At 50.1% G+C, this 24,419-nt stretch overlaps 1 protein-coding gene across 27 annotated transcripts in view; it reads right to left on the minus strand.

The window, feature by feature from the left end:
- The window catches only part of KATNIP (katanin interacting protein), a 217,989-nt gene that overhangs the window by 117,569 nt on the left and 76,001 nt on the right, over positions 1-24,419 (minus strand). For 14 of the 27 annotated variants that reach the window (XM_085016999.1, XM_085016994.1, XM_085016988.1 and 11 more), the window contains 2 exons: positions 13,136-13,267; positions 6,559-6,687 (listed from right to left, as the gene is read on the minus strand). In XM_085016999.1, coding sequence (XP_084873125.1) covers positions 6,559-6,687; positions 13,136-13,267 — 261 coding nt within the window. The remainder of the gene's footprint in view (positions 1-6,558; positions 6,688-13,135; positions 13,268-24,419) is intronic. The other 13 variants (XM_085017012.1, XM_085017005.1, XM_085017011.1 and 10 more) reach the window with 1 other exon arrangement.

A 24,419-nucleotide genomic window follows, 5' to 3' on the forward strand; every position in this document is an offset into this window, starting at 1 on the left:
ATAGACATACCGAGTAATTTACCCCCAAAGAGAATGATTATTCTTTTTGAAATACCACAGAGCTTTCATAATCTGGTAGACCACACAGTCTCAAAACTTTCCAAAATGACAGAAATAAAGCAGACCAATCTCTCATCATAGTGTAGTAAAATTAGAAATTAACATAGAAAGATAGACAAAAACACTCTACTTAAAATATCTATAAAAAAAGTCTTCTAAACAAAGAAAAAAAATGCCCTAAAATGCAAACCAATAGAAATAAATGATAATGAAAACACTACATATACAGCAAAATGTATAAGGACAAAGCAATATTCAGAGGAAAATTTATAGCCTTAAAATTGCTATTTTAGAAAACAAGACTGAAAAAAAAGTGGGTTAAGTATGTAAATCAAGAAGCCAGGTTATGGAGTGAGGTGGAGGAGAACCAAAGTAATAAATGAAACCAAAAAGTTTTGGGAAGGAACCAAGATAAAAGTAGAAACCAACAGAAATCGAAAACTATAAAGGAATGAATGAATGACAAAATAAATACAGTATGCATGCTCAATAGAACTGAAAGCTGGGCCTGGTCTGGCTGGGTGGTAGAGAGAGCTTTTCATATTTTACTCAGTTTATTTCTTAACTGGCTTGAATCTTTTCTAATGAGACAGCATTCATGTGTTAGATGTCATATAAAATGATACAAAATAAGGAGGCGATAACTGCAAGAAATAAAAGGATCACTTGTGCCAATATTCATTCAGAGGTCATTTTTAAATTTCCATTAATATTGAAAAGGATACTTTAGGAAGTCAAATACCATCCAGCAACTTCACTGACAGGAATGTTCTCTTGGGTGAAAGGATCACTACATCTCTCAGTTCCAGACCTGCATTTCATGGCTATTTAGTGCTTGTTCAGCATCAGTCAACATGAATCATTCATGCTCATCACTGAATTATTCCTGCTCATCTGGCTTTGTGCTGTCTGACCCACCTGCTCAGGGCCTTGCCTAATGACATCAGCCAGGTGGTCCTCTCTGGTCTGAGCTATCCAGCTGGGCATCTCTGGTTACATTCAGGACACTATGCCCTTGATGGTTCTGGGTACCAGAGGGGCTAACTCAAGTGTCACTGTGAAGGGAAAAAAACCTTTTCCTCTTCTCTTGTCAGGAGCTAACAAAGCTTTCATTGTCTAAAACAAAAGTTTCAAGCTGGCAGTCTGACGACCAAATCTGGCCAGCAGGCACATTTTGTTTGGTGCATAGAAAATCGTGAATTCGTTACCAACACACACACACACAATGGGAGAAGTTGGAAACAAACCCAGGTACTTGGCTTCTCTTAAAACCAGAAAGCCTGGTGCCACCGGGCCCCTATTTCCATATGATGAAAGCCAGCAGCACTGTGACTGTTCCCTGCATCCCCATTTCTCCCTGCCATGCCCTGACACCCAGGCCAAGGGCCCTTCTGGCTACCCTGCCTGCCTCACTCATGCCATTGAAAATATAATGAGCACTCACTTCCAGAAATCCTAATATTTCAGAATCCAAATGACATCTCCCAAACTGACTTCTACTGCAAGTAGCACAAAAATTCTTTGTCAGATTATGTGTCCTGATTCATAGTTTGGAAAATACTGCCACCATAATTATAACTTAGGGATGGGATGACTGAAACTCAGGTATGTGTGGGCTGGGCAGGTGCCCAATCAACATCTTGCTACTCTCGCTCATTGATTCTCATTGATTCAATCAATTGATGACTCAATTCCTTTGCTTAACAAAGATGTGCAAACTAATGCTACACCATGCACTTTCCTAGGGACCAAAGACAAAGCAGGCAATGGGAGAGCACATGTCTCTGCCATCATGAAGCTTAGATTTGGAGTTGGGGAAGGGTGTTTCAAGCCCTAAATATATAACTTACAAACAGCCTCCAGACATAGTCCTTGGATGAGTGGGCGATTCCATAAACTATCATGGATCCTCTGCTCCTGTGGATTTTGCAATACGGGGACACCACCTAAGACTTAGGATTTCAGAGCTGACGGGCTCAGGAAATATCCAGTCTACTCCTCTTGGTCGTAGGGGAGGAAATGGACCTTCAAAAGAATGCGATTTAGCCAAGGCCCCCCAGAGTTTATAGAAAAGTCCAAACTACCCTCTCCAGATAAGCTGAGTCTCAGCCACTTGCTCTCCTTACTCCCTGAAACAGGAGCCACCAGCTCCCACAGCTTCAGAAGATGAAACGTCAGGTGAAATGGCAATTGGAGTCTCAGTGACAGACAATAGGGAGTGGTGAGGTCCAGGGCAAACTGAAGGGTGCATGCTCAGAACAGAAGGGTTTAGATTCAAGATAAAACAGCAACAATGATGATTTAAGCACACCACCAGGCCAGCCAATGAAATACACCTGTGGGCTGTGAGGTCGCAGGTCCAAGCCCTCCCCTGGTGACACATCCTCTTCCATTTATCACTGTATTTCTACCTTTATCTTACTTTGAGCATAATTTTTTTCAAGTCATAGCTAAAATGAAGCCCTCTCCTACATGCTCCTATCTTCTCTGAATTGGTTTTTTTTCTCAAGTTTAAGACATGTTTTGAATGTGACCAAAGGGAAAAAAACAAATTTGAAGATGTATATTTATTTTCTTAACATAATAATGCCTTAATGTAACACTACAAAATTAATTTCTTTTTTGTCTTTTTGTCTTTTCTAGGGCTGCACCTGTGGCATATAGAGGTTCCCAGGCTAGGGGTCTAGTCAGAACTACAGCTGCTGGCCTACACCACAGCCACAGCAATGCCAGATCCAAGCCGTGTCTGCAACCTACACCACAGCTCATGGCAACGCCGGATCCTTAACCCATGGAGCAAGGCCAGGGCTCGAACCCACAACCTCATGATTCCTAGTCGGTTTGGTTAACCACAGAGCCACTATGGGAACTCCCAAAATTGATTTTCTATGTACCTAAAATTCACCTCTTTAAATAGTGAAAAACCTAAATAATTTTATATGAAAATATTTCTAAAATAGAGGAAGATTCCCCTGTGTTCTTAAAAAAGTATGTATATTAAGCATAATTCATTCTTTTCTTAATACTAAGGGTCAATGTTCTGGACAGAAATTGATCTGCAGTATAGGAGATATTGTCAGGAGCTATTAGGCTTTCATATCTTTTATTCATTAAGTGACATCTTCTCCTGAGTTTCCAGAAGTGCAGGCTATGGTTTGAAGGCAAGGATAGAGCCCCCCTCATCCCCCCTCATTTCTGGCTTTTGTGGACATCTGGATTTTTGATGTTGTTGTTGTTATTTTATGTTCATTTTCCTTTTTACTTTACAGTTCTCTTATTTTTATATACTGTAGAAGAGATTTTTTTTTTTTTTTTGTCATTTCTTTGGGCTGCTCCTGCGGCATATGGAGGTTCCCAGGCTAGGGGTCGAATCAGAGCTGTAGCCACTGGCCTACACCACAGCCACAGCAACGCGGGATCTGAGCCGCGTCTGCAACCTACACCACAACTCACGGCAACGCCGGATCGTTAACCCACTGAGCAAGGGCAGGGACCGAACCCGCAACCTCATGGTTCCTAGTTTAATTCGTTAACCACTGCGCCACGACGGGAACTCCCGAGATTTTTTTTTTTTTTTTTTTTGTCTTTTTGCATTTTCTAGGGCCACACCCGCAGCATACTGAGCTTCCCAGGCTAGGGGTCCAATTGGAGCTGTAGCCACTGGCCTACGCCACAGCCACAGCAACGCGGGATCCGAGCCGTGTCTGTGACCTACACCACAGCTCACGGCAATGCTGGATCCTTAACCCACTGAGCAAGGGCAGGGATCGAACCCGCAACCTCATGGTTCCTAGTTGGATTCGTTAACCACTGCGCCACGACGGGAACTCCAAGATTTTTAACTTCAAATGTTAACGTTTGTTTCTTTCATAGTCCCCAAATCCAAGCCACAAAGACCAAATTATCTCTAAAACTTTGTTTCCACTGGAGGTAGACTCTGATCTTTTAGGCCTTCTGATTCAGAATCCCCAGAAGTTCTTAAAAACTGTGCTACCTCCTATAAACAATTCTCTTAGCTTAAAAAATTAGACCTGAAATAATTTTTTTTTTTCTTTTTGGAAGTTCCCAGGCTAGAAGTCAAATCAGAGCTGCAGCTGCGGTCTACCACCACACCCACAGCAAAAACCGGATCCGAGCCGCATCTGTGACCTATGCCACAGCCTGCAGCAACAACATATCTTTAACCCACCATGTGGAGCCAGGAATCAAACCTGCATCCTCATGGATACTAGTCGGGCTCATTACTGCTGAGCCACAAGGGGAACTCCCTTTAGTTGGCTTTTTAATTTTTATTTTGAGCTAGTCGTACACAACACAGAGCGAGCCCATGTACCCTGCATCCAGTTCCCCCCACGGTAACAGCCTATACAGTTAGCACGAGAGCACAATCCAGAAAATGACATCAATACAATCCTACTAAGCTGTTTAAACGAGGTCTCCCTTTTTTTTACTTTTTTCTATGTCTTCCTTTGCTGATGCTCCGCTCTACTGAAGCAGCTTATCTCCTCCTTAATGTGCTCGCTTCTTAAATACTTATACTGAAAAAAATGTAAAACCCACGGAAACTGCATCAGCATGGTATAGCAGTGTAATGAGCATCCAAACACCTTTCACCTGCATTCACCCGTCCTCAGAGACCTCAGAACAAGGACCTTCTCTTAATGTAACCCCAATGTAATTAATTACCAAATTCAAGAAAGGTAACATCAGTCAGTAATATTTTCTCACGTAAGGTAATTCACCTTTTCGAATTTCATTCATTTCCCCAAATCATCCTTAAATTTCCAGCAATCTCCCCCAGCCTCCCAGCATCTCATGTCACATAACTGTGGCATCTCTTTTGCCTCCTTTAACTGGAGCAGCCTTCTCTGTGTCTCAGGAAACTGACACTGCTGAAGCCCCTGGGCCAGTTGTTTTGTAAACTGTCCCTTAACTTGGCTTTGTCTGGTTGTTTCCTCATTGGATTTTACTTGCCTCCCCCCCTTTTTTTTTTTTTGCTTTTAACCGCTGCATATGGAGGTTCCCAGGCTAGGGCTCTAGTCGGAGCTACAGCTGCCAGCCTACACCACAGCCACAGCCGCGCCAGATCCAAACCGCATCTGCAACCTACACCCCAGCTCACGGCAACGCCGGATCCTTAACCCACTGATCGAGGCCAAGGACAACTTCAAGGTTCCTAGTCGGATTCGTTCCCGCTGTGCCACAACAGGAACTCCTGGATTTGACTTCTGAAAACCATTTTTCATCAATGTTCCCCCCTGCCTGGGTTCACTGGGGAAATATGTGGCCAAGGAGAGGTCTTCTCCAACAATGTTTAAAACTGTTAAGCAGGGGAGTTCCCGTCGTGGCGCAGTGGTTAACGAATCCGACTAGGAACCATGAGGTTGCGGGTTCGGTCCCTGCCCTTGCTCAGTGGGTTAACGATCCGGCGTTGCCGTGAGCTGTGGTGTAGGTTGCAGACGCGGCTCGGATCCCGCGTTGCTGTGGCACTGGCGTAGGCCGGTGGCTACAGCTCCGATTCAACCCCTAGCCTGGGAACCTCCATATGCCGCGGGAGCGGCCCAAGAAATAGCAACAACAACAACAGCAACAAAAGACAAAAAAAAAAAAAAAAAAAAAAACTGTTAAGCAAAACTGATGGCTGGCCACCTCTGAACACCTTGCTCCCAGGCAGGACATCAATAATATTCACAACAGACCCTGCCCCTACGGAGAGATGAACACTTTAGGAAGCAAAAACAGCTCAGTGCAAGTTCCTGGCCTGTGACTGTCAATTTCATGGAACAGGAAGTCCTGGGGTCTGGGCTTCTCTGAGGCCTGGGCGAGCGATCACTGTTTTTTTTTTTTTTTTTTTTTTTTTTTTCAGCAATCATTCCTTATTCCTCAGTTTCCTCAAACTATAAAATGAGAGCAAATATACCTAGCACGACACTCGCAGGGTTAATGAATGCAGCAACAGATGTTACACAGACCTTGGCACCAAGTAAGTGCTCATTTAACACAAGTTCTTACTATTATTAAAGAAAATAGTGGTCTCAAGTCAATTTTCTCCTGTGTTGTGTGAAATCTTCTGGTGGGTGGCCCAGAGGTTTGGTTTGGTTTGGTTTCTTTTTAGGGCCATGCCTTCAGCATATGAAAGCTTCCGGGCTAGGGGTTGAATTGGAGCTGCGGCTGCCAGCCTCCGTCGCAGTCACAGCAACGCGGGATCCGAGTCACATCTGTGACCTGTGCCACAGGTGGCAGCAACACCAGGTCCTTAACCCAATGAGCGAGGCCAGGGATCAAACCTGCATCCTCATGGATACTAGTCAGGTTCTTAACCTGCTGAGCCACCACGGGAACTCCGAGGATTTTGGTTCACACCAAATCCTGTTGTGATCTGTATTGTTCTCCCAGCTGTAAATGGAAACTCTCTCATGGGGTCTAATCCAAGGCCCGGCTGCTTGGTATGGAGAAGCCCCTGGCCCCTGGCCGTGAGGATGTGAAAGTTGAGCTTACCATTACATCCTGAATAGTTAAGAGGATCCTTTCTCTGTCCACACTGCTCGGAGGGTCGGGGCATCCATGTGTGTTCAGAAGGGAGAAATTAAGATCACAGGGCGTGGAGCTGGTGGGAGATTTGGTACCCTGGGGACAAGCAGAGAGAACTGGGCGTGGTAAAAGCAACTTACCGCCTTGGGGATGCATGGGCTCCTTTTTCTTTTCTCTCTTTTTTTTTTTTTTTTTTGGTCTTTTTAGGGTCACACCCACAGCATATGGAAGTTCTCGGGCTAGGGGTCTAATCGGAGCTGTAGCTGCCGGCCTACACCACAGCCATGGCAATGCCAGATCTGAGCAGAGTCTGTGACCTACACCACAGCTCCCGGCAATGCCTGATCCGTAACCCACTGAGCGAGGCCAGGGATTGAACCTGTGTCCTCATGGACACCAGTAAGGTTCATCACCTCTGAGCCACAATAGGAACTCCTCCTTTTGCTATTAGTCTCTGTGCTGCCCATGTCTCTCTCCATCCTCTGCTCTTGCTCACAAAGCTGATCTGATTAAACTCGTCCCTGCTTGGAGTTCCCATCATGGCTCAGTGGTTAACGAATCTGACTAGGAACCACGAGGTTCCGGGTTTGATCCCTCGCCTCGCTCAGTGGGTCAAGGGTCCGGCGTTGCCGTGAGCCGTGGTGTAGGTCACAGATGCGGCTCAGATCTGGCGTTGCTGTGGCTCGGGCGTAGGCTGGTGGCTACAGCTCCGACTGGATCCCTAGCCTGGGAACCTCCATATGCTGTGGGTGTGGCCCTAAAAAGACAAAGGATTAAAAAAATTATAAAAATAAAAAATTTGAAAAACCCCTCATCCCTGCTTCACCATTACCATTGCAGGGACACAGCCAGTAACTGGACCAGGATTCAAACTCAGGCCACCCCCACACTCAGCAGTGCTTAGGGCCACCGGGTTCAGATGGCTGGGTGAGTGCCCACAATTTTTAGCCCGGCATGATGTGGGCTAAAAATGGTGGGACTCTCAAAGGGCCTGGATGGTAGATTCCCATTTTTGTGAAAAGAATGGTAAAAAATAATACAAAAAAGAGGCGCTTGCTCAAAGGTTATTTATATGGTAATCTGAAACAGCAGACGTTCCCAAGCAATAGAATTTCCCTAAAAACCCATCTCTCCTTTTTCAAGTCTCACCATTGAAATTAATGAAGGGTGACAGGTGAACCCAGGGTGGGGGTTGGGGGAAGAAAGGGCTTGGTGGGGGGGACAGAGTAGGTGGGGCAGTTCCACTGGGGAGGGTAATGTTTGGCTAATGATGGCACAGCCTCCTAATCTACACAGCACCGACAGGTGGGTGAGCCACAAGGGTCCAGGCAGAGTCCCTACGTGGCAGCCCTGCTTGGTGACATATATTGAGAAATGTCTTTTTTTTTTTTTTTTTTTTTGCTTCTTAGGGCCTCACCCGTGGCATATGGAGGTTCCCAGGCTAGGGGTCAAATAGGAGCTACAACTGCCAGTGTACGCCACAGCCACAGCAGTGCAAAATCCAAGCTGCATCTGTGACCTACACCACAGCTCACGGCAACGCCAGATCCTTAACCCACTGAGCAAGACCAGGGATCAAACCTGCCACCTCACGGTTCCTAGTCGGATTCATTTCCACTGTGCCATGACAGGAGATCCTAAAAATTTTCTTTCTTATTAAAATAGAGTTGAGGCCTATCTTTAGTTGTTTCTATGTATCAGCAAGAAGCAATGACTTGAAAACACTGAACTGTAATTATGGGCAAATGTTCAATTCACACCACTCCACGATCCATACAAGGGAAAGAAAAACTCAGAGAGGGCATTCCAGAAGATGCCAGGGAGGGCGAGTCTTCTTCCTGTCATGCTCCCAGGGACAGACAGCTAAATGCGAAAGTACCGCTCATTTGGAACAGGCCAGGACGAGAACGTTCCAGATCACCTATCTTGTCTTGGATATAATTAATACATATTTCAAGGAATATTATGAATGTATCCAATTTTTAGCCTGGATGGTTATATGCCCACCTATTCACAGTAATAATCTCTGGGGCAGTGGGATTATGAAAGGACTTTTATTTTCTTGGTATCATTTGAATTTTTAATATTGATTTGCAGTATCAGGGGAAAAAGGATACTCTAATAATAGGAAAAAATGTGTACTTTCATTTCTCGTCCTTAAATGGAGCCGAAAGCATTTTAACGGAGCCTATCATCCATTGCAACACACAGCCCATGGAAAGTCAACAAGACCAAGGCCTGGTACTTGGGCAGAACTCTCTGGAAAGAAGTACCCTTCCTTCCCTGGAGCGGCTCAGCTGCTCCAAACCTTATGATCGCCTCCCCTCTGACTCAGGGTAGACCCTCCCGTCTTTGATGCAACCCTCAAACCCTCTGCTCTCTGAGTCTTGGCTGTTTCTCTGGCCTCACCCCCTCTTTCCGGCCCCCTTGCTCACTCCGCTCCAGCCGCACCAGCATCCCTGCTGTCCTCCCTCCTCAGGGCCTCTGCACCTGCTGCTCCCTGTGTCTGGACCCTCCACCTGCTCACTCCCTGGCTTCCTCCCATAGCCACTCATCAAGGGTAGGCCCCGCCCTCCCGTGCATCACGGCAGCCCCACCCACTTTCCCCAGCCACGCCCCCTCACTCCTGTTCTCCCAAAAGCCCAGTCACCTGCTGGCATATTATATACTCGTCTGTTTTATCTTCAGCATCTAGATGGTGTCTGGGACATGCTGGGGACCTTGGCACATGCAGCACACACCTGTCTTAAAGGGACAGCTACTCCCCAGCTCCACTCACGGCTGTTATGGAAGAATGTAATTCCCCAACCTTTTGATTTTTTCAAGCGAAGCCCCCAATTCAGATCGTGACATGGAAATCTTCTGATTCTTAAATGTCAGCCAGTAATTCACATCTTTTAAAACGCACAGTCAACGAGGGTGGAAGCCAACAGAACATGACTGCACGGGCCGGTCTGTGAACTCAAGGCGCCAAGAAATTGAAGTTCACCAAGGATCTGATGAAAGGCGAAAAGGCTGCTGCGTTTCCACAGTGAAGGTCAGATGAAAAGTACACGCGCGGAAGCAATTCCTTTTGCTCCATTTCAAGCTGCGCTTGCAAACAGTGTGAGGGGCGCTGAGTATATATGGCCACGTGTTTTTTTTTTCCCCTTCCCTGGTCAGATTGCATCTCTTCAAGCTTCTGCCTTAGCCGAACACTGGAGTGGCCATTTTATTCTCACTTAGCAGGAAAAGAACTCCAAGGGGAAATTGACTGTGAAGCCTTACGGAGGGCCCCCTCAAGGTGGGGAGAAAAGGGGAAGGAAGAAATACAATCAAGCACTCAGGGTGGAGAAAATTAAGTGTGGCCAGCAGGGAGATGCTGATTCAGAGCACGCTCGTGCAGGGATGCTAATGGAGCTTAATAGCTTGTGAGGGACAGGCAGCCTGGTGTTGCAGGGAGCTTGCAAAGCAAGGAATATATGTTCCTTTAATCGAGGGTACCAAATGGCCAAAGGAGAAGAGGGAACTAGCCTGCCTCTTGCTTGAAGGGCAGGCACAGACATTCTGAATGTGGGGCAGCTGCCGGGGTTGTAACAGACTGCACTGGGCTACAAAGTAGCCTCCCCAACTTAAGAAAAGCTGGTGGCTCAGTGGAAACGAATTGGACTAGTGTCCATGGGGATGTAGGTTCGATCCCTGACCCTGCTCAGTGGGTTAAGGATGCAGCGTTGCCGTGCGCTGTGGTGAAGGTTGCAGATGTGGCTTGGAGCCTACGTGGCTATGGCTGTGGGGAAGGCTGGCAGCTGTAGCTTCGAATTCGCCCCCTGGCCTGGGAACCTCCAAAGGCTGTGGGTGTGGCCCTAAAAAAAAAAAAAAAAAAAAAGCAAGTGTGTGTGGGGGTGGGGGGTGGGAGGTGGATATTAAAGGCAATAAAGTCCACAATTTGGCCCACTGGAAAATTCTCATTTCTATGGACTGTTTAAGGAAAACAAGATCATTACGTCTTTCCATAGAACTGGACGGTTTTTGGTTTTTTTTTTCCCAGGAAGACGAAAAGTGCAAATAACTGTCAGATTTTTTGTTCTGACAAAATCTCTAGAAGTGAAACCAAGTGATCCGGTCCTCCTAACTGTCCTTCCTTTACGAGCAGAGAAGCAATCACCAACACGCAACAGTGATCAGAAGAAGGTGTCCTGGATGACACTGCCATCTCCTTTTTTTTTTTTTTTTTTTATTTGTTTGTTTGTTTTGTCTTTTGTCTTTTTAGGGCCGCACCTGCGGCATATGGAGGTTCCCAGGCTAGGGGTCCAATCGGAGCTGTAGCCACAGCACACAGCAATATCAGATCCGAGCCGCCTCTGCGACCTACACCACAGCTCACAGCAGCACCGGATCCTGAACCCACTGAGCGAGGCCGAGGATGGAACCCGAAACCACATGGTTCGTTTTCGCTGTGCCACGACGGGAACTCAGTCATCTCCTTTGTGAGTGATTTGCATGTCAGAGAAGCAGGGTTTAGGTACAGAAGTGGCACGCGGAAGGAAGAGTCTGTCCTTCTGGGGAGGCTCTGGAATCTGCTGCCGGGGCCCATGACTGAGCGGTCTCATTCTGGCAAACGAGGCAGGACTGGCTTAGCAACTTGACTTTGCCTCCTCTCTGTAATTGAGTTTGTACATAACCGCGGGAGATGGTTCACACACTCATTCTAATTATGCAAATGATGCCTGTGAAAGAAAATCCGAATCCCCTCCCCTGCTGGGCTCACTGTGCGCTGCCTGGTCCACCCCACCACCCCTCCAGCCTCATCTCATTCTAACTGCCCCCTGCTCACACCGTGCCTGCATCATGCACCTTGAACTAGCCCAGCCTCAGGTCATCTGTGCTTGCTGTTCCCTCTGCCTGGAATGCTTTTCCCATTGCTCGCTCCCAAGCCAGCTCTTTCTTTTCTTTTCTTTTCTTTTTCTTTTCCTTTTCTTTTCTTTTCTTTTCTTTTTCTTTTCTTTTCTTTTCTTTTCTTTTCTTTTCTTTCCTTCCTTCCTTTTTGTTTTTGTCTTTTTAGGGCCGCACTCACAGCATCTGGAGGTTCCCAGGCCAGGGGTCCAATCAGAGCTACAGCTGCTGGCCTACACCACAGCCACAGCCACACTAGATCTGAGCCTTGTCTGTGACCTACACCACAGCTCACGACAACACCGGATCCTTAACCCACTGAGCGAGGCCAGGGATCGAACCTGTGTCCTCACAGATACTGGTCAGATTTGTTTCGGCTGCGCCATGACAGGAACTCCCAAGCCAGCTCTTTCTTATCCATCAAGTTTCCGCTGAAATGTCATCAACCTGAGAGAAGCCTTCCTTCCCGCTCTACCCGGTCAAGTGTTCCTTCTCTCCCACACAGTCCCATCTCCATGCTGCTCCATCATCCCCTTCCATTTTTTTTTTTTTTTTTTTATCCCCCTAGAGCGTATCCATACCTGAGATCGTTGCATTAGTTATTTCTTGGTTTTATTCTTTATTGCCCGTCTCCCCCTCTGGAACATGAGTTGTGTAAGAATAGGACCCTCGTCAGTTTGGTTCACTTCTGCCTCCCTGGCACCTCAGACAGAGCCTGATGCTCAAAAAAGTATGTACCCAACAAATACTTGTTAAAACGAAAGCCTGCGGTTTACTGTTGCAGTTCCCAGGATTTCAGAAATGGAAGGACGGTTTGAGGAAAGGGAAGGAAACGCCCCAGTGGTCAACCTTTGTCAGTTGCTGCATGGCCATGGACTCCGAGCTACAGCTACCCAGGGCCTCTGAGTGCTTCCATATGTGGTTTCTGCTGCTCCGGGTTGGGGCGGGAGTGGGGGGGCGGGGGCGGATATTTAACAACAGATGCACATATACAGGAGCGGACAGGCTGAGTATCAGCTCGGCTTACCAACCCTCACCTCCCCTGGCCCTCACGTGTGCCCAGCTCTTAGGAACCAGGCAAGTGTCACCTCCTCCAGGAAGTCTCCCTAGATACTCTCCCTCCTGGTCCCGCTACACTCTGCCCCACCTCTCAGCGCCCTCTTGCAGTAAAGAGAGTATATGGTGTTGCCTCTTTGGGATCAGACATCAGCCTGACCTCTGGACACTGGCTACCAAGCACAAGGTCTAACACAAGGTCTGTATGCTCATTACAGTGCGGAAAATAAATGCAGGAGTGAAAGAAGGCAGGGCTCATGAAGGAAGGAATAAATAATTGTTAGAAAATGCCCCGGAGAAGTTCCCGTCATGATACAGCGGAAACAAATCCGACTAGGAACCATGAGGTTGCAGGTTTGATCCCTGGCCTCATTCAGTAGGTTAAGGATCTGGTGTTGCCATGAGCTGTGGTGTAGGTCGCAGACGCAGCTCAGATCCCACATTGCTGTGGCTGTGGTGTAGGCTGGTAACTATAGCTCCGATTAGACCCCTAGCGTGGGAACCTCCACATGCCATGAGTGCAGCCCTAAAAAGCAAAAAAAAAAAAAAAAAAAGAAAAGAAAAAGAAAGAAAAGAAAAAAGAAGAGAAAAAAGTGCCCCCGAAGGCCAGTCCTACCTGTGGATGGTCCCCAGAAGCATCCTTGGCCTTGACACTCACAGCCCCACATGGCTCAAAATCTTCAGGATAGTCCAGAGGAGGCTCGATGTGGAGCCGTGGGCCAGCTTCCGTTCTGATCTGCACAGATTTCTACACACAAAAAAAGTCAGGTTATTTCAGATACGGTGGAAAGAATACCTCAGTTCCTCCGAGGGGTGAACACTGTAGGGGTTCACTGCAAGGTGGCACGTCGGCATGTGACAGCGGTCTGGGTCAGGACGCACCTGCCCAGCATCATCCCTGGCAGGCTGGCCCAGATGGGTCTCGCTATCCACACTCAAGCCTTTATTGGCTTTTACGGCCCCAAGTGTGTTCAGTAGAATTTTTTAGTAATTTTTTGTTTTGTTTTGTCTTTGTTTTTTTCTCTTTTGGCCACCCGGCAGCACATGAAACGTCTGGGCCAGGGATCAGATTCCCAGCCGAAGTTGTGACCTAAGCCACAACTGCAGCAACGCCAGATCCTCAACCCACTCTGCTGGGCAGGGGATAGAACATGCATCCCAGCGCTCCCAAGAGGTCGCCGATTCCACTGTGCCACAGCGGGAACTCCAGTAATTTTTTGGTTTGAAATAACATGATCGGTAGAATTGCAGTAGGTGCTAAACTTCCCCTAGCGGGCTTTGTGATCTAAATTAGCTGACGGCACAGAAAAGAAACTCATGGACTTGGAAAACAGACCTGTGGTTGCCAAGGGGGAGAGGGAGGGAGTGGGATGGACTGGGAACCTGGGGTTAATAGATGCAAACTATGGACTTTGGAATGGATAAGCCATGAGATCCTGCTGTGTAGCCCTGGGAACTCTATCTAGTCACTTGCGATGGAGCAGGATGGAGGAGAATGTGAGAAAAAGGATGTATATATGTGTGTGTGACTGGGTCACTTTGCTGTACAGTAGAAAATTGACAGAACACTCTAAACCAACCATAATGGAAAAAAAATTTTTTAAATCATTTAAAACAAATAAATAAATATTTAGGAGAAGCCGAGTTTTTGGCCAGGACTTCCCAAGGCTTTTCAGATGCCCCCAACCCCCCTCCCCTACACACACCATGGGTATGCTAAAACAGAATACAGCACGGAACGGATCCCAGATTGTGGGGGCCATGGAAATTGTGGGGTGGGGTCTCTCTTCCTCCTGCCATTCTTTGGATCACTCTTTGAGAAACCCATCCCTTGGTCTGGAGTGGCAGCCCGCGGGGCTGTCCCCCAGGATCCGATCCCCTTTCCTCTTTTGTGTTGCATTTCCAGATATGCACGTGGCACTCCCAGGGTCCCCTGTGGCTGGGAGGGAACAGGTGAACACGTTCTGACCTGTGAAGTGGGGTGGGAGGGCGGGGGCTGTGCACCCTTGAGGTTGTACCCCCCCTTGCCCTGCTCCCTTTCCTGCCGGCTGAAGTGAGGAGGTGGCCGCGAGCTGCTGAGGGCTGTGGGGGGGGGCAACATCTGGAGGATGCTGGAGCGACAAAAGGGGCCGTGCCTGGGGTTCTACTATGACCTCTCAGAGCAAGGGGACTGCCCACCACTAAGCTGTGTCAGAGTCACCAACTTTCATCTTGTTTAAGCCACCATTCTTTGGGTCCCTGGCTTTAGCAGGGAGACCTGTACCCAAAATGGTATACCTGGCATGCCAAGGTCTCTACAACTCGGCCCCAACCTATTTTTCCTGCATGGATTCCGCACACACACTCACACACACCTGACACCCGGGCCAAGCAAACCTGCTTCCTGTACCCCGAGTACCTGCAGCTTTGTCAGCCCAGCATCCATTCCCCCCATCTCTGCCTCCTTCATTTTCCTCTGGGCTCCATGTCCCTCTCTGACTGTCAGTCCACGTGTGGACCAAGGGAGGGTGTGAATGTGACTCAGGCCTGGCCAATCGGCCCATTCCATCCCTCATAACAGGCCTTGTCCAGCAGTACCTATGAGAGTAGCCCCAAGATTCCCACTAGAGCTGTGGAAAGAGGCGCTCTCTTCCTACAGGGGTGCTAAGCTAAAGCGAGGCACCTCAGGAGTCGCTGGGGACCATCTTGCTCCTCCCACAGAAATAAAGATTGCTGAAGGACTGAAGCAGAATTCTGGTGGGTTTATTCAGAATCCCTGGATCCAGCCATGCCTGAAGCAAGATCTGCTGAAACTTTCTCTTGTTCAAGCCAGTGTGAATAGGATTTGTGTTATCTGTGACAGAGTCCTGACTTTGGCCTGTGCCCTAACCTCAGTGCCTTTGCTCATGCTGTTCTCCCAACCTTAATGCCCTTCTCTCAAATCTTCGCCATGTATCCAAGTCCTACCTAAACTTTGGAGACACTCTCTGCCCACCTCATAGCTATCCATGGTCCTCTCCAGCTTGGCTTAATGGGACCCTGATTCTTTCGAGGTGCCCTTTAAGAGGGTCATGCTGCTGGAGGTCCTTGCAAGGCTCTGACTCCAGCATTGGCTGGGCTGGACTTGGTGAGTGCCGCAGGGACCAGGGTGGAGCAAGACAGGTGCCCAGGGAGCAACATCGAAGGAGGCGCCCCCTATTGGAGCGGCTGTGCATGTGCACGAATCTGAGAGCCGGGGCCGGGGGGTAGGGGAAGGGGGGCCTTAAAGGTCACCCCGAGAGACAGAAGAGGTCCATCAAGCCATGTGCACTGGACCTACTTCCCAGTCGAGTGACAGTCAAGGGTGATTTAGAGCTTGCCCCTCCCCAGATGCCCCAGCATTGGAATCCTCCTCCCTCGAGTAAGACTCAGCTTCCCCACAAGCTCAGGGATCTTAGCTGTTGTCTTCAGGATGAAGGGCATGAGCCTTAGAGCCCTGCGGGATTCTAGCTGGGAACTCTTCTCTCATCCATGTCCCCCTCTCGCTGTTGGCACTTTCACGCTGGGTGCCATGACACCTAATGCAGAGAGGGTGCCACTCCAAGACCATCAGGGGCATCTGCTCCTTTAGTCCTCACAGCCACCCCAGGGGGAATCGGAGGTGTGAGCCACGTGCCCAAGGTCACACAGCTAGAAAGCCGCAGAGCTTAGATCTGAACCCCAACAGTGTGGCTACAGAGGCTTACTTAAACCCAGGAATGGGCCAATGTTTTCTGTAAAGAGTAAATTTTTTTTTTTCCACATGCACCTGCGGCATATGGAAGATCCAGGCTAGGGGTTGCCTTGGACCTGCCTACACCACAGCAACAGGGGATCCGAGCCACATCTGTGACCTACACCACCGCTCGCGGCAATGCTGTGGCCCCCTTTGCCTGGCAAAGCAATAAAGCCGTCTTTTTCTCCTTTACCCCAATCTCTGTCTCTGCATTTCAGTTTGGCCCCAGCAGACAGAGGCCAAATTTGGCAACAATAGCAATGCCGGATCCTCAACCCACTGAGCGAGGCCAGGGATCCAACCTGCATCCTCATGGCTACTAATCAGCTTCTTAACCTGCTGAGCCACAACGGGAACTCCAAGAGTAAGTATTTTAAGGCTTTGCCAGCTCTGTGGTCTCTGTCACAATATTCAACTGTCCCACTGCAGCTCAAAGCCCCCCAGATAATGCCCAAATAAGCAGGCATGGCTGTGTCCCCCAAAAGCTTTATCGACAGAAACAGCCTGGGGCTGAATTTGGCCCCAGGGCTGTAGTTTGCTGACTGACCCCAGTTCTGAACCTCCACACTGTATTGTCCCAACAGGCACATGAAGAAGAAATATATCCAGCCTGGTCTACGGTGGCCTTTGGGGAGAATGGCGAGGGATTCATGAATTTCCGGAGCATGTTTAACACTCGGGGGCAGGGGCTAGGCTATGGATCCTTCCAGGAAAAGACCTTCAGAGAGACTGTAAGAGGCAGAAAAAGGCAGGTAGGGAGCACCCCAAGGGAGAACAGGGAGGAGGCTGCAATGCAACAAAAAGGGGGCCCTGGGACGCTTTTCCTTCCACAGGTGATCCTGTCACACAGTGATGCCCCCCAGACTCCAAGTGCGTCTTGCCGCTTCCAGAACCGCACCGTCCACCCGCCCATCTTCCCTTTGAACATCGGCCTGTTGCCCTTGGCCCTGGCTCCCGGTGTGGTGTTGCTGCCTCCCAGGCATTGTCAGCTCGCCCTCAGGGTCTCTGTTGGCGCCAGCAGTGGGGTCCATGGAGGGGAATCCATAGAACTGGGGCTCCTGGGGGTTCTCCTGCCTCAGGCCAGGATGAAGCAGTGAGGGCTTTGAAGTTCATGGCTGAGATGGGTCTTCCATCATGGGCTCCTCCCTCCTCCCCGGGACTCAAATGCTGGGAAGAGCGGGGTGGGGCCGGAGGGGAGACCTCTGGGCTTGGGGCCCAGGCCTGGGGCACCGTCTGGTCCCTCCATGGGTTTCTCTTCCTTTATCTGGAAAAGGGGGGCTGACCAGGGACCTCGAAGGGCCCAGAGACGAGCAGCACTGGCGTCTCCTGGGAATTTGTGAGCAATGCAAAGTTTCAAGCCCCACCTCCGATATAAGGATCAGAATCTACATTTTAACGAGAAGCCAGGAGATTTATATGCATGTTAAAGTCGGAGTAGTGCCAACTCAGGAGGTCTATGAGATTTTGTGGTGGGGCTATTGCTTCCATCTGTCCAGCAGGCACACCCCTGTCTTTTTTTTTTTTTTTTTTCCCTTGTTTTTCTCTGTTTTTAGGGCCACACCCATGGCATATGGAGGTTCCCAGGCTAGGGGTCCAATCGGAGCTGTAGCCGCCAGCCTATGCGAGGGCCACAGCAACCCAGAATCTAAGCCACTTCTGTGACCTACACCACAACTCACAGCAACGGCAGATCCTTAACCCACTGAGTGAGGCCAGGGATTGAACCTGTGTCCCCATGGATGCCAGTCAGGTTTGTTAACTGCTGAGCCATGACGGGAACTCCACATCCCTGTCTTCTGATAAAAGTACTCCGGTTTTCTTTTGGGAAATCTTCCCCCTTGCTACTCCCAAGCCAGGGATTCATGTGGAACTGCATCCAGGGGTGGGTGGAGCACATTACTCAGGCCTGGCCAGTGTGAGCATTAGATCCTGCTGGTCCACAGTGTCTGGGCTTAGGAGCCAAAGAGATGCAACAGCAGGTGACAGACTGCAAGCTGGAAGCTGCTGGTGGCCATCTTGGTTCACCCAGGGCAACATGGGGGGAAAAGCCAAGTTGGGTGATGGTGAACAAGCCCCGCTACACTGTCTGAGCACCTGGATCCAGCCATGCCTGAAGTGGGATTTCCCACTGGCAAGTAAAAGAGCTGGGATTAATGCAGCTTTGCTGGTCTGATCTTAATTATAAATACAAGAAAGAGCTCCAGTGTTCAAGAAGAGTCCATGTGTGTCTCTCTGCTCTGTAGCTTTTCCATCCTCCTTCCACCCAGGAGCTTAGCACAACTGCTCACCCCACAAAGATGTCAAGAGACAGGTTTGCAGTAGGCATTAAAGGACTTAATCAGCAAGTCTTTACCAAGTGCTAACTGCATACAAGGCTCTGGAAACAGGTCAAGATATTTTTAAAATGTTAAAAAACCAATGCCCTGGCCTCCAGGAATCTACCCAGCACTCATAACGGAAAAAAAGTGTTTATGAAGCAACATGTGACAAAATTAATGTGGTCCAGAAAGAGTTTCTAAATGCTGAGTGGGTGCTGGAGAGGGAAATAAATAGTCCCTCCATCTGGCCTGCTCTCCCGCCCCAGCCCCAGGGAGGTGCCTCTGCCGCCAATGGGAGGAGATGGCGCGCAGCCCCGCCCACACGAGCACGCCCACCTGCCGCTGAGAAGCATACAGTGGCAGGTTCCAGCCCAGCCCCCGAGCTCACCTGCCCACTCTCTGCCTCCCACTCTCACGTCCTTGCAACAATGATGCCTGGGCTCCTGGCTGGCTCCCCGCCTGGCACTTCGCTTTACCCGGAGTGGGTGTTTTTAAGTGGCTGTGTTCTCCTGCCTACTTGCAAGCGCCCAGACCTGATAGTCCCTTGGAGTATCAGCTGTGTACTGGAACAGCATTTAAAAGCCCCAGCGATGCCTAAACACCCAGTTTTCCAGCCCAAGGCCAGCTCATTTTGTACTCAGCCAGCCTAATGTCGGGTCCAGAGTTCTTTGTGGGTATCAGCCGCCCCGCTGAGCAAGGTATCCTAAGAGGTGTGCAGTGACACTAACTGACAATTAGCAAAAAAAGAGCAAGGCTGGGGGCTGCTGTGGACGGTTGCACAGGTTGTGCAGTATGTAAATGGCTCCCTCTAGAGGTAGGAGAATTCTGAAGATTCTGACAGAGGCAGCTTTGGGTTGGGGTGGGGAATAAATCGACCTTATTGGATATGGTCTTCCCGGATCTGTCTGATCTCTTACAAATAACAGCGCTCGACGCTCTGACAGTCAGTGCCAGGCAAGGTCGCTGTAAAGGCCGATGCTTTATGGCTTGTTTCATTTATTGTCCTCAATGCAGGGGTTTGCAAACCTCAGGAGAAAAAGAAAACAAAGGGAAGGGGCCCCCCATGCTTCACATGTTCACTTGTGATCTTTCCCGGAGGTGCTTAAGCTGCCTGGCCCCCAACAGGAAACCAGATACGGTAGCAGCAGCGGCGTGAGAGCCAAGCCTTTGCTTTAATCATTGCAATGAACTTGCTTTCCAGGCCTTTAAGGAGAGCCCACCCCGCAGTAAATTGCTGGAAGGCCCATCCCTTCACTACCAATTTAATGCTAAGAGCCCATGACGTTCATCAAGTCTGACAGCATTTTGGTAAAGGACGGCTCTGTTGATTAGGCCGCTGTCCACCCAAGTATTACAAGGCTGAGGAAGCCATAAATCTTCATCCACTGATAGCAGCAGAAAGATCTAAGGCCAAGGAGTGGTGGGGGGGGGGGGGGACAGCACCAGCTAGAGCCATTTATCACCACCAGCCCAATCCACAGTGCGGGCGGCGGTGGCTCGGAAGCCCAGCCCAGCATCACCAGTCACCTCCCCGGTTCCCCCAGAACTGGAGAGTCGGGGAAGGCTTTTACAGGTGCAGTGGTCAGCCTCTTGGCCAATGTTTGCATGACTCTGTGACCTTCTGGGCCAGGGACCTTGAGCCTGGGCACCCGAGGCAGCTCTTCCCACCAGGGCAGCTCTACCTGAAAGTGCTTCCTAATTGCTGGGCAAAACCGTATGGAGGGAACTCTATTCTACTGGAAGAGGCAGAGGTATCAGGTGGGCTTAGTCCTTGGAAAGCGTGTGTGTGACTCAAGGGAGTCTGGGGAGATGCTCAGAGAAACCGCTAAGGTGACAAGTCAGAAGGGGCAGGGATGTGACATGGAGGAAGTGGTGCTGGCTGGGGGGGCAGGCTATGGTGGCAGGGGACACTGCACACTGTGACCGAGGGGGTCCCCCCCACCCCGGCACATACAGTCACTGTGTGACTGAGCGGCCCCACCTGTCCCTTGTGCTGGGTACCGTTGTGTAGGAGAAACCCTAGGACTGGGACGGGGCTGTGGTCCTTCTCCTGATGGGGTGGCTTTTGAGAACTGGCCACCACTGGAGACTGTGCTGCCCTGACCCCTCTGTCTGACCTTGGCTGCCTCCAAGGACAGTGGTACCCGATGCAGAAGGGTGAGGATGGAGACCGCCTTCCTCTCCATCCTAGGCACCCCCAAATCCATCCCCACACATTTTTTTTTTTTTTTTTTTGCTTTTTAGAGCTGCACCCATAGCATATGCAGATTCCCAGGTTAGGGGTCTAATCGGAACTGTAGCCGCCAGCCTACACCACAGCCATAGCAACACCAGATCGGAGCCATGTCCACGACTTACACACAGCTCATGGCAACACCGGATCCTTAACCCACTGAGCGAGGCCAGGGATCGAACCAGCAACCTCATGGTTTCTAGTTGGATTCATTTCCGCTGCACCACGACGGCGGGAACTCCCCCATGCACCCTCGGAGACACTTTCTGCTTAACTCTACTTCTTGGCGGCCAAGGAAACCAATCCATTCCCTCTTCTGCCTGATACTAATAGTGCGGATGGCCCCTCAAGTCTATTCACTGTCCTGCCTGCAGCCTCCTCGACAAGAAGGTGGGGACCCAGTCCCTGCTCAGGGGACAGCCCTTGGGCAGGCAGACTTTAGATCATCTGATCTGGCCGCCACCTCTAGTCACAGCCGATGGAGGCCTGAGCTGGCGGCTGGTCTAGGTTGACCAGCAAGCCCGGCCTTGACCCGGGCAACAAAGATGAGCTGAGAGATTCAGAAGGTCTCTCTCTTGTAAAACTTCAACAGAGGGATACGGAGGGAGTGAAAAACTGTGACCAAGAGAAAGCTCAAGTGAGAAGGGGAAGCTGCAAGAAGGAGGGAGGTGCGAGGGTCGGGGCTGGGAGAGAGATAAAGGCCAATTACGCTCACGGGGGACCCCTGCTTCACCGCCCCCCCATCCCCCGTCTGGTCCTTCTGCATAAACACTGGGGATCTTTGCAAAACAGGAGCTCAACACCTAACCCTCCTGCTGAAAACCCTCCAGGGGAATCTTCACATTCAAAATGAAATCCAAACTGTTTTGTGGGGTCTTCCAGGCCCTGTGCCAGCTGGCCCCCCTGACCTCTGGCCCTGACACCCGCCCCCTCCACCCCATGAGTACCAGGAGAGTGGGTTGCTCACTGCCCTGACCCCACCACCTACAAGTACCCAGTAAATGTCTCTGGCATGAACAAAGGGCTAGATGCATGAAGGAACATACTAGACTCATGAGCATCCCCGCGTCTGCCCCTCGGCTGATTACAAGGGTCACTGCCACTTCCTGACGGCACCCTCAGCGCCGGGCACTGCTGGGCACGCTCCACAAACATTGGCTCTCTCGTTCAATCCTCATTAACTACCCCTTGCGAGGGTACCGTTATCAGCCCTGCTTACGGATGAGGAAAGAGGCATCCGGAGGGTAAGCCGCTTATATCCAGGACCGTCTAGCTAGCGAGTGGTGGAGCCGAGGCTTTGAACACAGGCTGCTGGGTTCCTGAGTCCGTGCTCTGAACCATTTTTCTGGGCTTGTCTGTTAGTGCTGCCAGTTGCTCCTACCTGAAGAAGCAGACAGTGCCTGCTGATGGACCACCTGTAACACGAACTATATACACGCATCCCTTCCCGGCAGCCCTGGGAGTTTTCTGGATGATGAGCCCAAAGCTCCAAGAGGTCCCGTGGCCAGCAACGGGGCACAGAGCTAATACGCTGTTTGTCTGACTCCAAAGTTCAAGGGCCCCCAATGAGCCAGGTGGGGAATGGCCAAGGGGAAAGCCACCGGGCATAAGAGAAACAGTAGCCGGTGCATGATAACAAACTGCAACTGCCACTTGGCCTGGGCTTGGGGGCTCTAAAGCACTCGTGCGGACTGCGGCAAACAGGAGCACAGTGCGCCCACTCAAGAGGGAACCGCTACTCAGCTGCCACGGATGGCTGCCTTATGGGGGTGGGGGCGTCCAGCACAGGGGTCAGAGCTTTCCATCTTGCCAAGGAAGTAGGAATCTAGCTTTTTCAAAACATATATAAAATCGTTTGCATTTAAAGGTTCCCAAGTGACTAAGTCCTTTTAAAAAGGTGTCACTCCAGACAACATTATCTGGGGGGCAAGCTGGGCCACCAGGCTTCACGTTATTAACTTTCAGCGTCCACTGGCTGGCCCTCCGTAGGCTGGAGAACAGCTGTCCATTTTCCTCTAGGGTAAGCAGGACCCGTACCTTCACAAGCAGATCTTCCAGGGCAGAGAAATGAGCCTTATCTGATTTAGAGGTTTTGTTTTGTTTTGTTTCGTTTCGTTTTGTTTTGTTGCTTTTTAGGGCCGCACCTGCGGCATATGGAGGTTCCCAGGCTAGGGGTCTAATCAGAGCTATAGCTGCTGGCCTACACCACAGCCACAGCCACACCAGATCCGAGCTGCAGCTGCGACCTACCCCACAGCTCCTGGCAACGCCAGATCCTTCACCCACTGAGCGAGGCCAGGGATCGAACCTGCAACCTCATGGTTACCAGTCGGATTCATTTCCGCTGCGCCACAATGGGAACTCCTGATTTGGGGTCTTTAACCTCAGAGCTTCGCAGAGTGCCTGGCCCATGGTAATGCATATTCATTAACTTAATGAATGACTTCTTTCACATGGTTCCCAGTCCACTCATTGCTTCTGAAGGCAGCCCGGGTTGTCTCTCTTTCCCTCTCTGAGGGTGGTCCCCAAAGGACTGTGTGTGGGTGGAGCACAGTCGATGCCAGGGTGGAAGGTGGGTGGTCCCCTGGCACCCATCCCACTCTCCTCCAAGGGTGCCTCTCTGCTCATTAGAGGCCAGAGAGCCAGACGCTGTGTTTCTCAGCCTTGCTTCCAGCTGGGGCCTGGATGCGTGCAACGTGGCTGCCTCTGGCTGATCAGGTAGCCTCGTGGAAGGCAGGGAAGGTGGAAGTAAGATGGAGAGGAGGGGACATACACTGGCTGTTTCTGGGCTACGCACATGGCAGAGGCCAGGAGTGTTTTCAACCACGTCCCGCCCTGGCTGGGTGAGCTGTGGGCAACGCCCTTCACAAAGTGTCACTCTAAGCAGACACAGCGTCACTCAGAGGCCAAGGGTTGAGGCACTGGCTTTCTTTCTTTCTTTTTTTTTTTTTTTTTTTGCTTTTTAGGGCTGCACCCACGGCCTATGGAGGTTCCCAGGCTAGGGGTCACATCAGAGCTACAGCTGCCGGCCACAGCCGAAGCCACAGCAATGCCAGATCCGAGACTTGTCTACGACCTAGACCACAGCTCATGGCAATGCCTGATCCTTAACCCACTGAGCGAGGCCAGGAATCAAACCCACATCCTCATGGATCCTAGTCAGGTTTGTTAACTGCTGAGCCAGGAAGGGAACTCCAGAAGAACTGGCTTTCTGATGGCTGGATCACAGTGAAGGTGACACATTCCTGCCTCCTGTGTCTTTTCTGGCGGACCTGTCTGGGAGGCTGGGTGGCAGTCCTGGAGGCCCAGCTCAGAGCCCACCCGGCCCCCCGCCAAGCGCTTGTAAGCACCCGATTCCCTGCCTTCCATTCCTTTCTGATTAAAATAGCCTGAGAGGTCTCTATCGTTAGGCACTGACTGACCCCTGACGGGTTTGGTACAGAAGGACAATTACAGCCTTCGTGGCATCAGGAAGCCAGGAAATTAGCCATGATTAGGCCCTGTGAAGTGTGGGACCACAGGGAGAGACTGAGGCGGGATGCTAATTAATCTTAGGCCAAGTCCTGAAATTGCACAGACTCTGGGGCCAGCTATTAAGTCACAGTCTAAGACGCAA

The sequence above is a fragment of the Sus scrofa genome, chromosome 3 (assembly GCF_054392235.1).
Source record: "Sus scrofa isolate SSC_HxYL_T2T_F1_AM1 chromosome 3, Sscrofa_HxYL_maternal_Yorkshire_Landrace_v2.0, whole genome shotgun sequence".
NCBI classification, from domain to species: Eukaryota; Metazoa; Chordata; class Mammalia; order Artiodactyla; family Suidae; genus Sus; species Sus scrofa.